At 38.7% G+C, this 16700-nt stretch overlaps 1 protein-coding gene across 1 annotated transcript in view; it reads right to left on the bottom strand.

Annotated features, from left to right (window-relative positions):
* vat1 (vesicle amine transport 1) overlaps positions 1–16700 on the bottom strand; it is a 40960-nt gene that overhangs the window by 5504 nt on the left and 18756 nt on the right. The window contains exons 3-5 of the mRNA XM_028041517.1: positions 10996–11166; positions 9829–9918; positions 6789–7030 (exon numbers count right to left, since the gene is read on the bottom strand). Of these exons, the coding sequence (XP_027897318.1) occupies positions 6789–7030; positions 9829–9918; positions 10996–11166 (503 nt within the window). The remainder of the gene's footprint in view (positions 1–6788; positions 7031–9828; positions 9919–10995; positions 11167–16700) is intronic.

Here is a 16700-nt window from a genome sequence, read left to right on the forward strand (position 1 = left end):
AATCTTTTTGCTGTCGGTGAGTTCATATTTTATCATCCGCATTTAAGTTTTACACACATTCTTTGTTGTAGAAGCAACAAACCCCCAGTAATGAGAAGCTGAGGACAAATTAAAAAGACTTTGTCAACATATGTTTGTCTATGTTGGAGCTCTGCTTATAATTTTGACTGCTAAATAAACTAATTTAGACAAAACTTGGGAATAAAATATCAAATGTCTAATCTACATAACATAAAAACTATCTGCAGCTCTTCTTATATGCTACAGAAAAAGTTCTTATTTTAAAAATACATCTAAGTGCTTGCTCAGTTTTAAAAACTGGAATTTAAAATACGAATCAAATCAGGTTGAAAAGGTAAAATAATGCATGTCTAATGTAGACTCAGGGAAATGCACATTATGGCTATCAGACTACCAGCAGCACAAATGCTGCACAGATGGTCTTGCTAGTTCTATTTTAAGGCTTAAAGATGTGTACATATCGTTTAAAACTCGCCCATTCATTCTAACGAGAGCAGATATACATGTTTGTGCGTGTTGCAGAAGATATTGCCAAATATTCCTGCAAAATGTCTTCCCCCAGAGTAAATAGTCTCCTCTAACAACTGCCCTCAAACCCCCACGCAGTGATAAATTGACCGAGTGGCTCTCCATCATAATGATGAGTGGAGGATCCCAGCCAAGATCTGCCCCACCCTCCTCCTCTTTTGACTACTGAGCTCTGTCCACTGTCTGTTCCTGTCTTCATCACACCCCCTCTTCCTCTTCCCTCCGATCCCCCACCCTATTTGTGCAAGGCAGGCAGACCACCTAACGACCAATGCCAAGGCAACAGGGCCATCTCCTAGCAACGTAAAGCCTGGCTGAAACGTGGCTCTGACGACTTCGACACATGGGAACGGAGGGGGGCAGGAGAGCGAGTGTGGGAGTCTGGAAGCGAAGGGAGGGGTTCGGCGCAACTGGTATCCTTCAGACGAAGACGAGGGATAAGTTCAGGAATTATAGAAATCATTTTCTATGAGAGCGAAAGTGGCTGATGTTCTTTCAATCAACTCTCTAGAAAATCCAAACAGTTCTCCAAATCTCAGGTACACCACCTGTACATAAAACACCAAGTAGAGGACAGAAGTACACGGATGTTTTTTTCATTTCACTCTAATGATTATTATGTTGTACTGTCAAACTTCTCTGAGTTGTTTATAGTTTCAGACGTTAAAATATTACATGGAGTTTCACTGAAAATTCTTCAGATAAACTCTCAAATTCTCAAACTCTCAAACCCTAACCCTAAACATCTGAGATGTCCAATTTAAATTAGACAAACTAGACAATTTAAAAGAGCGAAGTTGAATGAAACATAATCAATGAAACATTAAATCAACAATCTGATGTGTAACGATGGCAAAATGTGACGTTTCAGTTGTTGACTGTGTGTTCCATGACTTTGTGTTTTATGATGTAAAGCACTTTGAAATGCATTGTTGCTGAAAGGTGCTATTCAAATAAAATTTGATTTGATTTTGAATGTAGAAACAGTAATTCCAGCTTTTGTGGTGGAGAATTAACCATAACAACTTGCCTGAACTCACCAACTCAATGGTAAAACACAGTGGAAAGAACATAATGCTGTGGAACCACTTTCCATCTGCAGGTACAGAGAAGCAAACTAGTTAATGGGAGGATTCATATAGCTAAATTCAGAAGAAAACCTGTTGGAAACTTAAAAAAACACTTGAATCTAATTCAGAGGCAGGTTCACTTTCCTGCAGAACAATTCTAAATATACAAACGAAACTACAATCTAATGGTTTCCATCAAACCATATTCATGTTTAAGAACAACCTAGCCAAGCTAAAGTCCAGATTGGAATCCAACTGAGAGCTGGAGGCAAGACTTGAAAGTTGATGTTCACAGATGCTTTTCTTCTAATATGACTGAGCTTTAGCTGTTTTTCAAATCTAAATGGAAAATAATTGAATTCTCTTCATGTCAAAATCTGGTAGAGATATCCACCAAAAGACTTGTAGAGGTAATTCCAGTAAGAAGTGGCTCCATTAAGTTTTGATTGAGGGTTGCTGGATATAAATGTATACCAGACTGTTTTATTATCTTCCATAAAATATAATAAAGCTTGCAGTAGCAAGGTGATAAAGTGAAGTAGTTCAAAAGGCCCTTTAGCAAGGCACTGTTCTGTCACATGTGGGACGTTTCTGCTAGGTTACATTCTAAATGAAAGATCCAGGTTTAGAAATATTAGAACAGCTTGAAATGGCTGAATCACTACGCAGCAGACTATAAAGTAAATACGAGGACATTTTTACAACAACTTGAGTTGTTTTCCAAATACTTGTCCCATCGATGAACAACTGCTGCACATCATTTATTGCTGGAGGAACTTTTATCACAGTGCATGGGGGGAAAGGCCCCAGGATTTCATACTGCAACACAGTTACCAGAAATTACTTGGTGTACTGCCCTGCATGTCGCTGGGACTCGTCAACTGGTGCAAGCCTTTGGAAACAAATAGCTGTAATTGTGTGCTGATTTGACATTCATAGAGAAATCATCCGAACAAAAACCACCATAAGACGAATTCCTTCTTAAAAACCCACCCGTTTAGGATTGTATTTGAAACGTAATCAATTACAAATTTATTGATGGAACCTGACTTAATGTTGTGTTTTGATTGTTGATTCTATGTTGCATTGTGTTTCTGTGTTTTGTATGATGTAAAGCACTTTGAAATGCCTTGCTGCTGAAATGTGCTATACAAATAAAATTTGTGATTGATTGATTAGTGCAAAGATGAAGCAGTTATGTTACAGAGCCTGTCAGAATAAAGATTAACGACTGCCTTTTAGTAAACAGTTCAATGTCGATTGGACTCAAATGAAGGCATTGAATTGTTGCAAACTAAAATAAATCCCTGCACCAACATTATTTACAAGATATGAAAAGTCATTGCTCTTTATTAGCAGGTGTATTCTGGTTAACATCTTTAGTGAATCAAACCCTTTCATAATCTCAGTTTATGCACGTTTATGGAAGTTACATTAGAGACTTTCAGACATTTTTAATATAATTTAAATGAATGAAAAATTATCATCTTTAATAAGTAGGTTAAGCAATATAAAATAACTTTATTTATTAAAATAGGTGTTTTTCAGCTCTAAGATATTTAGCAAAAATGATTATCTGTGCAAAAGATCAGAGCAATAAAACTCTTGTTGCCTCCTTACAGATTTAGCATTTCCCCCCCCATGTTGCAAAGTTTGGAGTCAAACAAAATTTTGCATCAGACAAATTAAAACTGTATGAAAGCAAAATGCAACTTTAGAAAAATAGATGCCCAGGACAACTCTATTTGAAAAAGTAATTGCACCTTAAGCCTAATAACTGTTTGCAAATTCTGCTATCAATCGATTACTAACAGAATCTCTTGTTTTACATCACTCTGGAGGAATTTTCGCCCAGACTGGAGATTTTTGACCATGAATAGCCTGTGTAAGGTCACGACAAAATGTCTCAACTGGAGTCAAGTCCAGACTTTGACTAGGCCACTCCAAAAGCTGGCTGCAAAGCATTTGATCTTAAGGCAAGACATTCTCCTTGAGAGATTCCTGCTGAAGAGCAAAATTAATGGCTCCAACAACTACAGCAGCACCAGCAAAGCAGCACCAGTTCATGATACAGCCACCACCATGTCTAGCTGTTTGTTTGATGTTCTTTTTGCGAGCTGTGTTAATTTTAAGCCACATATTACAAACCTAACAAGATTTGATGACTCTCACTTTCCAAAAAGTTCCACTTTTGCAAATGAATCAACTGAATATTTTCAAAAAACCTTGTGGATTTTGGAGCAAGTAGATGAGATAGGCCTTTTTTCCCCATTGATCGGCAAGACGATGCTTTTACCTTGGATCTGTACGATGAATACCATTTTAGTCTCTTTGTGTTGCTGAGTTGTGTTACTGTAGACCTCAGTTAAAGTTATGATAACTTTAACCGAGGTCTACAGTGCTTTTAATGTCGTTTTGGATTCCTTTCTGATAGTTAATGGAACCTCTTAGAAATGGCTTTATAACTCTTTCCAGATCAGTGAGTTTGTTATCGGTCTAATGTATTAAGATTGGATCATGATGTTTTGCCCTTTTAACTTTTATAGCCTACTTCATGTTGATTATTCAAGTCAGACAGGTCAAACCAAAATAAAAGTGGTTAATCTTTTAATTTATGATTGAACATGGAATGACAGTAACTTTTTTCCACACTGAACATCTATTAATTAATGAAATCGGAATTTGAAAATTGACAAAAAGAAAGGCAAAAATGGAAGAAATATGAAAATACTTTTTCAGAGCATTGCAGCTTATGGATCTGTAGGAGGAGACTGTCATGCTAATGTCTAAACGTTTTGTGGTTTACAGATTTCTCTCGTAAATCAAGTACAGACAAGGGGGAAGGGTTGTGATGAATGAGGTCAGGGTGTGGCATTTACACCCGGGTTAAGACAATTCATCCGCTGCTCCCTCCCCGGCAGCTTTTTCTCTTTGTGACACCTCGCGCCAGAGTATTGGTGTCAGCAGACATAAACCTGTAAACTTTACACCAAAAGACATGACATCCACCTTTATCTCTTCTCTCTATCTCCACATCATGTCTTTTTTTTTTCTTCCACACATCAGAGCCCCTCCCTTAGATAGACGCATACGCTGACTAAAGGATGTCACCATAGCAACAGGAGAGAAAGAGGGGAAAAAAGATACACAGTGAACAGGGAGAAAGCAGAGAATAAAGCCAGATAGTGAGAGAGACAGAGAGGGAGTCAATAACCTAAGCATGGCAAAAAAAGAAGAATCAGATATAAAGAGCAGACAGATGGAGAGGCAGAGAAAGAGCGTCAGATGGCGGAGAAAGACAGCGGGTGTTTCTCTCTGGCCAACCAAAATACTGACCAGCTCCGATTTTGACAACAGAAGATGTCCTTATGACGCTCCCTTTTTTTATCCATTCTCCTTCTCTATTCATATCTATTAGCACTGTTAATTTGTCTGCAACAATCAGAGCCTGTTGGCCCCAGTGACTTATGCTGCACGAGACACTGAGTGTCTTGTGGACAACTTTCTGTCTCTGAGTGTGAGCCTCAGGGCCACGCCCAGCTGCTGCTGCAGATCCTACCAACAAGCACACAAAGACGCAAAATCTACCTGGCATTAATGTGTCTTTAGAGCGCTTCCACAATGTAAAAATGAATGTAATTCAGAAGTGACTGAAGTCAAGTCACATTAGATCAATCAGAGCAAGAAGAGGAGGGATGGATTCAATCAGATTAACATCCAGATCCAGATTTCTTTACGGAAATGCACTTCTGAGCACAAATTAGACAAATAAAAAATAATGGCTACGGATCCAAAAATAATGTTGTAAAAATTAAGAAAAGACCTAAATTATAGTTTTAGCTCGGCTTAATCAAGTTTTCTTCAAAATAGCAAGTAGGAAGCTTCTTACAACACTAAATCTGTGTAGGTTAATGTGAGCTAAACGTCAACTGACAGCTAAATTAGCATTAAAATTATCTTGAAAAACAAACAAAAAAAGAAGGTTTTCTTAGTTTAGACATATTGTGGTTTTCATAATTATTTAATCTGCAAATATTGAAGACAAACCTGTTTGCAAAATTTTTTTTCTTATTTGTCAAAAATAGAAGACCTCACTCATACAGTTCCAAATCCAGAGGTACTGAAACATAAAAATGATATTTTTTGCACTATTTTAGAGATTAAAATAACTTTAAACAGTAGAAATGGTATGGCAAAAAATGTTTGTAGTTGTAAAACCATAACATCTTAAAACCTTGATATACAGCGCTGTAAAAAAAAAAGCAAAAAAAAAACAGTAGCTGGCCCTTTAGAGATTTCTCCCTACTTGTATTATTGGCCAAAGAAAACCTGAGTGAATACAAAAGGTTGTCAAATCATAATTTTATTTATTAAGTGTATGAAAATTATCTGAAGCAACTTGACCTTGCTTGAAAATCCACCCTGCTCTCCTTGCTAAATCTTGAAACAACTGAGATTACTCACAATAAATCAATTTCACAAGCCACACTCCCCTGTTCACTGTCAGATCTGTAGAATCAACAAATCACTGAGAGCTTTCATCCTTCTGCTCAATCGTCAGATGCCAGCAGGTTGCAGATGTTTCAGGCTTGTTTTCACTGTGAAAACAAGCTGAATTCTCTGATGTGAATGTAGAACCAACTGAATGAGAAAATAACCTCAAATCGATCAATTTGGGCTCAACACTTTCTCCTTTGGCTATCTAAAAGCGACTCAGGGCAATCTGATAGGTTCCCGTGGATGGAAAACTTTTTTTTTTAACCAATTTGAACATTAAACTGAACCAGATTGTATTGTTTGATAAATAGGATCAAATTAGAAAGCAGGAAATCAGCCTGTATGATTTAATTTACTTTTTTTGTTGCAAAATAACACTGTATAAATAAATTGTATTGAACTGATTTGAATTTAACTTCGTAGCTGATTTTTCTATTTACTCAAAACTCTTTCTTGCAGCACTTTACCGTTCTGACGGCTAATTTTCACACATTTAAAATTCTTGAATATTTTTATGTTTTTGTGAAAAACATTATAGTGTAATTCCAGAAAATATTCTGTTTTTTTTTTTTTTTTTTAATTTGTCTTTGGAATGCCCGTTAAAAACATTAACTCTGAGTCAATGTATTAGTGGTGTGAAAAATAGAGATGCAAATAGCAAAAATCAACAACCTGCTCAAGATGCCAGGTGGAGTCGATGCGTGGTTTGACTTTGCCCTGCTTGTACAGATCCAGGATGGTGTTCATGGCCTGGGTGATGAGCTCCATCTCCCCGTCCAGGTAGCCCAGGTGAAATCCACACACCGACTTGTTGCCTTGAATAAGGCTGAGCGTGTGGATGGAGAACTGGTGGTACCAGTTCTTAGCCACGGCGATCAGGTTCTTCCTCTGACCCGCCAACATGTTGGCCGCACCTGAAGGGGACAAAGATCGAAGAACGGACACAATGTAAAACTTGACTCCATTAACTTTATATATTGTGTTTTAGTATTTGGTAGTAATATTATGTTCAATGGGGCAGTATTATGCGTTTTCGCGTTTTAGAATAATTTTATAGCACAACCAAGTAACTATGTTGTTATATACTTCTTAATTTAACTCCTTGAAATTGGGGATATATTTCTTTAAGAAACTCTTGCTCTGACACTTCTCCTTCAGAAAGTCATCACAACATCCTTCAGCTGTTTACCTTTTTTTACCAGATTTACACTAAGAAGTAGTTCATACAATGAGCTCAGAAGTTGCGTAGTTCTACCAGGTGTTTGCTAACTGTGGCTGACTAGTCTGAAGGAGCTGAGTGGAGCTCCTCCTTGCAGCCCCAAGGAGGAGCTTTGTCCTTGATGGTGGGGCTTGGTCCCACCAAGCGTTTGGCACAGTTGAATAGTTGCCATGGGAAATTAAACATCTCAAACATAAGAAATCCTATTTTTGACAAATCTTTGATGAGAGAAAAACATTATAACATCAAGTAAAGCTTAAAAAAGTCGATTTGACATAATAGTGCCTCTTTAAAAAAATCAAAAGTGGTGATGTTGAAATGTCACATCTCACTTAGGCAATGAGAGCCATCCGCTGCTCTTTGTTTCACCTCCGTCTCTTGCCTATTCTCCCACCCTCAAAACCCTCTTTAGTAGCAACTGCCATCATATCCTCCTCCAGTGCCCCTCCTTACGGGTTCACTTAACGGTCTCTCTACTCTCAATCTTTGCGTTCCTTGGAATGGAGGAAAAGGGTGGGGGTGAGGGTGGCATGGACAAAGCGTGCTCTGAGAGAACCAAGGGACCCGGCCCGCCGTATTCACACACATTCCAGGTTTCATGCAGATAGAACACCCCATTGTTCCACCGTGCCTACTTCTGATAAGCTGGAGGAGAAGCAGCCCGGCGCAGAGGGACCGGAGAGGCTGAATGGTTGAGGTTGGAGGGCACCATGCTGGGTAGGGGCTTTCTGAGCAACACGCAAAAAAAGGCGAGGCCCTGTTCTCCATGGATGCCGACTCCGCCCACTCCATGCATGCATTCGGATTTGCATTGTAACAGAGGGAGCGTAAAAGGGCTTCCCACGGATGACACACAGCTCACTGAGGACATGGGCCTCCACAGAGAGGCCAATCCGCCCACTAGAAAGCAGCTTTTACTCTGCGGCAAGTGTGAAACCCACAACTATTCTATTTATTCACAGCAAGCCTGAAAGATCCCGGGAGAATGTTTTTTTTAATTTTTTGAAAAAAGCAGCAACTAATTGTTCTTTATGCAATTGCTACATAAAAGTGAAAAAATGTAATAGTGTGGATTCTTCAGGATGAATTCTAGCTATAGTCCAAAGGGATAAGAATGTAAAGAATTCGGTTTGATAATGTGAATATGTAGCTGATGTGTTCCAAGAAGGAATGCCCTGTTTGCAGACACTTCTCCTCAAAGACAAGAGAAAGTCTGCAGGTTACAACCAACTTTCATTTTAGGTATCAGATTTTTATTGAATCCGAAATTTAAAAAGCAGATTAGCTCGAAACCGGGAAAAATTTACCTCGGTAGATTTAAAGATACTCCCTAGTGATGCATATTTTTTATTAACACATGTACAATGAGAATAAAAACAAAATAAAAGGTAATGCAGTATGGATTTCTACTGCTGCATGTTTCAAAATTCAAAGATTTTTAACAAAATAAAAATAAAATGGATGTGCTTTTTGTGATGACATCACAAGAGGCACAAGAAAAACTCTGGTGAATGAGTGACTTTTGACAGATTTTAGCATTCAAGTTGCAACCTTATTGTTTTAGAAGCCGTGGGTTTATCTACAAGAACCAAAAACAAATGATGCTGTCTTGAGTCACCTTTGAAACAACAACAAGCTGCAACAATTATCTTCTGGACATTAAGTGGTACAAATTGGTTTGTGCCCTTAAGCGTGAAAACAGTTGGATGACGCGGCGGGACACCCAACGCACCTGAATGGCCAAAACAAACAAACCTAAAAACCAGAAAGAACTGAAGGCCTCTGGAGTTGTCAAGTAAAAGTCCGACGTTAAAACTGTTTGGACACACTGTTATGACCTTCTGCAGGCCAGCCGAGCTTGAAATCTGTCCAATATGGGTACATTTTAAAAGAATGGGCTCAATTAGACCAAGGGTGGTAGAAACAGTTGTTAGATTTAGGAGGCATTTAAATTTTCAGCCTTCCCCCTCCCAACAGAATAAATCTGCAAACTTTTTCACGAAACTGTATATATTGGGGGGAAAAAAGTAATTAGTGATTTTTGAGAATGAAATCTGGCCCTCCGTCTGTCACATATTTCCATGCAGAGTTCTGATACGAGGCTAAAACATTGTGCTGCAGCGATTCCAAATACAAGTTAACACATTTGAATGGGTTATCTGATTAAAAACTTTGAAGCAAAGAGGAAAAAAATGACATGGAAAATACAAATGGTCAGATCTGTGTGCTGATTGGTTGTGATGTCATCAAAAGCATGTTTGCACAGAAACGGGGAAGGCAGAGGTTAATTTGATTTAAAAAAAATAACTTTTTGCATAGCAAATTAAACAGTAAGTTTGATTGATTATACAGAAAAGTCTGGTTAATAACTGAATCAATCCATGTTTGAGATTTGGCACCAGCAAAACATGAATAGCAACACTTTACGTCAAGCTATGTTGTATTTTTGCAACACTGATTATCTTGCTACTGGATTTATTATTGCCAACTTACCATAGGTGATGAGCTTTCCCATAGGCTTCAGCAGATTGTAGGCCTTGTGGGTGTCTGATCCTCCGAGTGGGTCGAGGATGATGTCCAGCCCTGAGGCACAGGAGGCAAACGGTGGAAGTTATCTATGGTGTGAATTTAGCAAGAGCAGTCCGCCAAATCTCCTCTGGCAGGCTCCCCCTCTGCATGTCAAAGTTCAATAGGAGTAGCGAGTGTAGCCAAGCTGCTCCATGTTTACTCAAACCCATAAAGGAGGACAGGAGGAACGTAACAGAACCTTCCTTTACGATTGCTTTTTCCATTCATGTCTCTTGTCTGACAAGAGAGATGAGATGTCTCCCTGTTGCTATCATTTCAGCATAACAATCTGCACAGATGGTAAAACCAGACAATGGAGGTTTCTCTGTGGCTTATTAATGTCCAGCCATGTAGGTTCTGCCTTAATGATGTTCCTTTGTGCCACAGGGAACTCCTTAAATTGGGCTACCCCTCCTTGCTCTGCTAAACCCCGGTCCTATTGATTGCAGGAGCTCACAGCATGACTCTGCCTTGACTGGAGCACACATGAATTGACAGAGAGTCAAAGATGGAAGGATTGGTGGTGAGCACATTGATTCAGGCTTCTAATTAGATACATTCTGTGTAAAGTGTCAGCTCCTGCTTTCAACCTATCTGTCTCCGATGTCTGCTTCACTCAAAAATTAACAGAGACAGGTTGGAGAGGTGCCAATGAGATGAGCTTTCTGGGAAACTATATTATATTTGAAACAGGAGCAGCATGACCCGGACTTTGTTTCATTTAGCTAATAAAGGAGACAGGATTTTGGTTAATTTTCTAGAAGCAGTTCCAGTTACATATAACTTTTCTCGCTATGTTTGGGGCGGACAGCGTCAGTGTTTGGAGACAAAAATTTTGTTAGGTGGGAAACTGACTCCCTATTTGCTGCCACTCTGACAGCCAACTGTGAGAAACTGAGAAAGAAAATGGCACAGCAATGTGCCATCTCACCAAATCTAGTGTATGAAGCAAAAATCTTGAAATATCCAATATCAAAATGCGTAATGCTAGCAACAGAGGTTTTGTTTTTTTCAATTGCATTCTCCTGTGTCCTCCAAAAAAAATCCAAATTTAGAACATTCAATCTTGGCGGATGCTGAGCTCTCGCTCACCTTTTGGACTGATCTTGCGAACTTCCTCCACATAGTCCTTGGTGCGATAGTCGATGGCATGCGTGACCCCACCCTGACTGATGGCCTCATGTTTGCTTGCTGACGCGGTGCCGAACACGGCCACATCTTTCACAGTCTTGCACAGCTGAGTGGCTGCAATGCCAACGCCACCTGAAAAGAGGGGAAAATAAATCAACGCTTAATACAGGGAAATGCATCTGCTGGTTTTGACCTTTCGTCTCCACAGACTCTCCTTGCCCTGCTGGATTTTAGAGTTTAGTCGTCAGAGAGGCTTATTCAAAATGGTTTCCTCTTTCTGTTCTTGTTATTAACATTTATATTTATGAAAACCACCACGCCACAGAGCTGCACAAGTTGTCTCTCGGATGCATTAAAGAAAGTCCAATTTTGGTAATACCATGTTTTCTCCCCCAGTCGACTGGTCACAGTAGCTACACCAAAACTCCTTTCTAATTGGGTGATCAGTCCCTTGTGATGGCTCCTCTCCCTGAAGAGGCTGTTGTGTGTGAAGACAACAGCATTATTCATTTTCCCAGCACATAGCGGTGTTTTATAGTACAATCAAGTAACTATGTTATCTTAAGTAGATAAAAATGGTATATATATCAAACTATGATTTCATAATTTAACTCCTTGAAATTGGGCCTCTGTCTCTTTAAAGTTTCTGACACTCCTCCATCAGGAAGTCATCACAACGTCACCCCTCTATTAACCCTTTAACAACGTTTTACCAGTGTTGCACTGAGAAGTAGCTCGCATAATGAGCTCATTATGCGAGCTACTTCTACCAAGTGTTTGCTAATTGCTGCTAGCTAGTCTGAAGGAGCTCCAAGGAGGAGTTGCATCCTCGAAGATGGTACTAGACCAAACCAGAAAGAAAGTGTTTGTCACAGGTCACCCGGACTGGACCCATTAACTAGACCTGATCAACTGTTACAAAATCTGATTGCGATAAATGTTTTTTTTCCCCCCTCATATATGCGAGTTCTACACATCTGAGACAAGTCTTTAAATCTTAACTTTTGCAAAATATGTCATCCAGTTCCACTTAGAAAGTGAGGAGGCCAAAATCCAAGGATGAAGAAACACATAAGGCTGTTTTGTTCAACCTTGAACTGGTAACACAGCTGTTTGTTTCCAAAGAGATTTTATTCATGGCTGAGAAAAAGTGCATATAAGGAAACCAAGATGCTTCTGGAAAGAGAGATGAACAACACACAGCTCCGGCCAAAAGTAAAGCAGCTTTCACTCTACTGTTGCTGGCAGTTTTAAACTGAAGCCTGGCAGATTAAGACAGTAGCTCCAAAACATTATTTTGTCTTTCTGATTTTAGGTTTTAAATCCGCTTTCGTTTTGTGTTGATTTATTCTTCCTCAATACATAAAGTACCTGAAAGCTGGAAATGGACGAACTGTAGAATAAGAGTTTAACCATCTTGTTTTCTTTGGTTTTAGTTAATCAGAAGAGATGAGATATTAATTGATTGTAATTAGTAAGATTGTATCTATTGTAAGCTTAAGTAAGCTATTCACTTTCAATTTTGATTGTTTCATTAACAATGATTCCTAAGAAAAAGAGGTCTCATCTTCTATATAAGTGCAATTATTGAATCAATAAAAAATCATGCTTCAAAAGAAATAATTTTTACAACAATTTAGAAGATCAAGACAAACCTGATTAAGATATGAACCTTTGTGTCTCTTAAACTATTTTGAGCAAAATCCTCCACAAAATGGAGCTCAACAAGAATTTCTATTCAACGCATATTTTCGGGGCCAGGTAAATTTGATTTGCATTATTTATTGTGACAAACAACCAAGTCAATAACAGAGTGGATGTGTTTTCGCTCAGGGGTATGTATGAGGCATATTAAACACAATTACATTAACCCAGCTGGCCTGGGGAAAGTAAACACCCACACAAAAGACAAATATATACAACTCTGGAGAAAGTAGCGTCTGTCACCCTGTGGTAAATCCAATTTTGCAGTTTGCATTCTCAAGACAAACTAAAGTACCAGAAAAACACAAAAGTAGCTGTAAGGGGAAACAAAAATCTTCCACACTGTCCAAGACTTTAAATACAAGTAGAGGTTTGGACTATTTGCATTTTTCTTTGCTGTGTTTGAATGCCGTAGCCGGTGTTTGCAGAAGGAACCGTTGCGAGAAGTAATAGGTTACCGATAAGCAAGTGGCTTGTTTGAAATGAAAGCTGACTGGAGGGGCCGGGGCTGCAAGGCATCCATAAAGGTCACTCATGCCTGACCAGGAAAGAGCACATCTTATCTGATACCAGAGAGAATAAAGAAGCACAGAGCAACAATTCAATAACATTTACTTTACATTTACTGGACGATTGAGAAAATTAAACGTGGTGAGAAATATGCACACCAAGAAAATGAAGATTTTCACTTTGAGTGTGTGTATTCTGAGTGAAGAATATTGTGCTTATTTTAGGCATGCATGTCAGCTTTCAGGAGAGAATGTTGTGCACTGGATGATGCTGGTGCACCTCTTGTCCCTTCATCTGAACATAAATGTTTCTGAGCCAGTGAACCTGTCTGATAGCACAACTTCTTCAACCAAACCCAGGCAGCTTTTCTCTGTGGCAGCATGGCTGCATAAAAACCCAAAAGCAAACAGCAGTCTCTTCAGAAGGAATAAAAGTACTGAGATTTACTGATATTATTTGGATATACGTTCAAGATAAAGCCGTTCTCTGGTAGTGCGGGTCAACGGGTTCCCGTGAGATGAACAAGCCGGCTGCATCACTATAATCACGCCTGTTGATGGTGTTAATATAGCTGAAGAGAAAACAAAACTCAAGGCTGTTGCTCTTGGATGCGAGCGCTGTCGTGGCCGTGTTGTAACAGCAACCGTCTCTCCTCGCTCTCAGTGAGAAAACCGAGTTTGTGTTGCCAAGGTAACCTCAGCCAAATTGCCAGCAATGACAGAGCAAAGGGAACCATTTTGTCTCATTGACTGCTCTTCCTTCGGGCACGCAAGCGCAACAATCGCGAGATTGTCAGCAGTTTGTTTTTGACAGCTACAGCTGAGCATTTGTCTTGAGAAGTCGCCTGAAAAGGCACAGTATTTCTAATGATTATAAAACACAAATATACAAATATGAGGAGAACTTTGTGTAATTTAAAAGAGAAGACAGAGAAAGCTGTCAGTAACATCTCTCATGGACAGGTATAAGGCGTCCAACAGAATCTTATATGCTCACATTGAAATATTTAACTATAGTAACTGTCACAAGCTTTGTGATTTCCGTTCACTGCAGCTTTGCAGAGAAATGTATCAAAAATAAATACAGAAATCACGTTCTTTTGTACAAAAAAGGAGAATTTGCTGCAGTGCCTTTCAAAAGAATCATAGGCATTTCATTGGATTACTCTGTGACAAATACAAAGTTGCACATTATTGTAAAGTCGAAGGTAATTATATAGAAATTTGATCATGAATGAAAATGTGAAAAGTAAAGCATATGTTTGATTCAACACCAAGGGGTCAATATTTTATACAACAATCTTTTCCTACATTGAGAAACTAAAGTTTTTGACAATTCTTCTCAGTGAAATTGGAGGGAAAGTATCAGTGAAGAGAAGTTTAAAGGATTTAGGTCTGGACTTTGACTGGACCGTTTACAACACAAGTATATGATCTGATAGAGAACAGCGGTTCTAAGTCCTAAACATATCCTCCAAACTTAAAAATGGGTGATTAACAGGAAGTAATGAAATCTTTTGAACATGATTTGGTGGAGCAGAGACACAAACAAACATGGAGGACAATGGGGATTCACTGGTGTTGTATCTCTGGCTGAATTTCATCCTGGAAAGCGAACCTCTGCTTCAGCCTCAGATCTTTTCACACCAATAGTTATTTTTCCCAGCATTACTCTGTTTTTAGCTCCATGTTCTTCCATCTTCCCAGCAAAAATGACCAAAATACTGCTGAAGAAAAGCCAGCACGCAGTATGATGCGACCACTGCCACATTTCACTTTTATGGACGCTGCGTTTAAGGTGAGACGCAGAGCTAGTTTTTCTCCATATATGGCATTTTGACTAGAGGTAAAAAAGTTAATTCTTAATCTCATCAACAACACGGTTTGTGGCAAACTCTAAGCAAACCTCATTGATTTACAAATGGCTCCTTTTTGCCACTAATTCATGAAAGAGAAATTTGTGGAGTAGACTGAAAAAAACCTACAAACAAAAAAAAACAATAATTTCCTTGAAATTGTTCTTGACAGAGACCAAATCTTCTAGTTAAACCCTCAGGCCATGTTTCCCTCTGATCATGTGACCCAAGTTGTGTGGATGACCACACAACTATCAACTACTGTATATCAACAACTATTTTATTATATTTTATTGCATAAATATAATAAAATTTATATTTTATTATAAAAATATAAATTTTTTTATATTACATTTTGATTTTTTTTTTTCAGTGGGTGATCTTTATAATTGAACTTGAGACACACATACTGTTCAGGGTCAAATTGACCTGCTGATTAAAATCAAGATAAATTAGTCATGCAGAGAGTATTTATGTTTTCCTCCACTTCTGCTGAGTGTCCACTCAGTTTGTGTGGGTGGAGTTTGCCCACGGGAACAGAAAATGTTCCCATCAAAAGTTGTATGAACACCTGCTTTTGTGCAGTTTCCTAGTGAAGTAAAGACAATAGAGAGAAAGTGGGCTTGTGTGTGTTGGGGTGTGTTTGTGTGTGTGGTGAAATATGATTCATAGCTGCAAGGAAACATATAGAATTGGACATTTTTTGATAGTTTTTACCCTTCAACTTGACTGCCAAATTGACCCGAACAGTATCTATGTAAAAAGTAGATGCAGGAGGGGTTACAAATGTGTAAAATGAATAAATTTTCAATTTATATGTAGAGTGCACCTATTAAGACAAATAGAAAAAGTTTCATGTAAAAAAAATACTTCCAACTATTTAAAAAAAAATTGAACTTTAAAACGGGTCAATTTGACCCACAACGTAACAGGAGGGTTAAAACATGTCATTATCCTTCCACTTCCAAAATAAGCACAACGTTTTGTCCATAAAATCTCACACACACACATTAAAGCCTGTTGTTGTAATGTGATGTGGTGTGAATAAGCTGTATGAGAAACTGTACATTATTTTGTGACTGTTTTTAGTCAGATTGTACCTGTTTCTGAATCCCATGGGAACAAACTCCCATGTGTCCAATCATAAGACTGCAGAACTGTGCCAAGAACCTCTCAGTCCCCTCACCTCCAATCAGTCACGCACATCCATACATACACACACCGCAAAGGCAAGATAAGCTTCCTTCCCAGTTAGCTGCTGGTATCTGCTAATCTTCACAAATATGCAAGGATTAAAATATTAGCCTTCGGTTTCTGCATTTACTTGTTTTTCCCCGATTTACATTATTCCCAGCATGTACTTGGAGTCGAACCATTTCTCTTCGGAGATTATGGCTTAAAACTAGCAACGAAGAAGAAAAAGCAACCTAAACCAATACTTGCTGCTATTTGCAGTTGTTTTCCTCAAGATTCAATTTAAGTGTTTACACTCGAAAACAAGGATGACCCAAACATCCTCCACCTAAACGGAGCACAGAGGGGTTTTGTCTTCCCCCACAATCCTTACGTTCTTGCATTTTGGCACAAATTGTGCTCC

Source organism: Xiphophorus couchianus, chromosome 16, assembly GCF_001444195.1.
Source record: "Xiphophorus couchianus chromosome 16, X_couchianus-1.0, whole genome shotgun sequence".
NCBI lineage: Eukaryota > Metazoa > Chordata > Actinopteri > Cyprinodontiformes > Poeciliidae > Xiphophorus > Xiphophorus couchianus.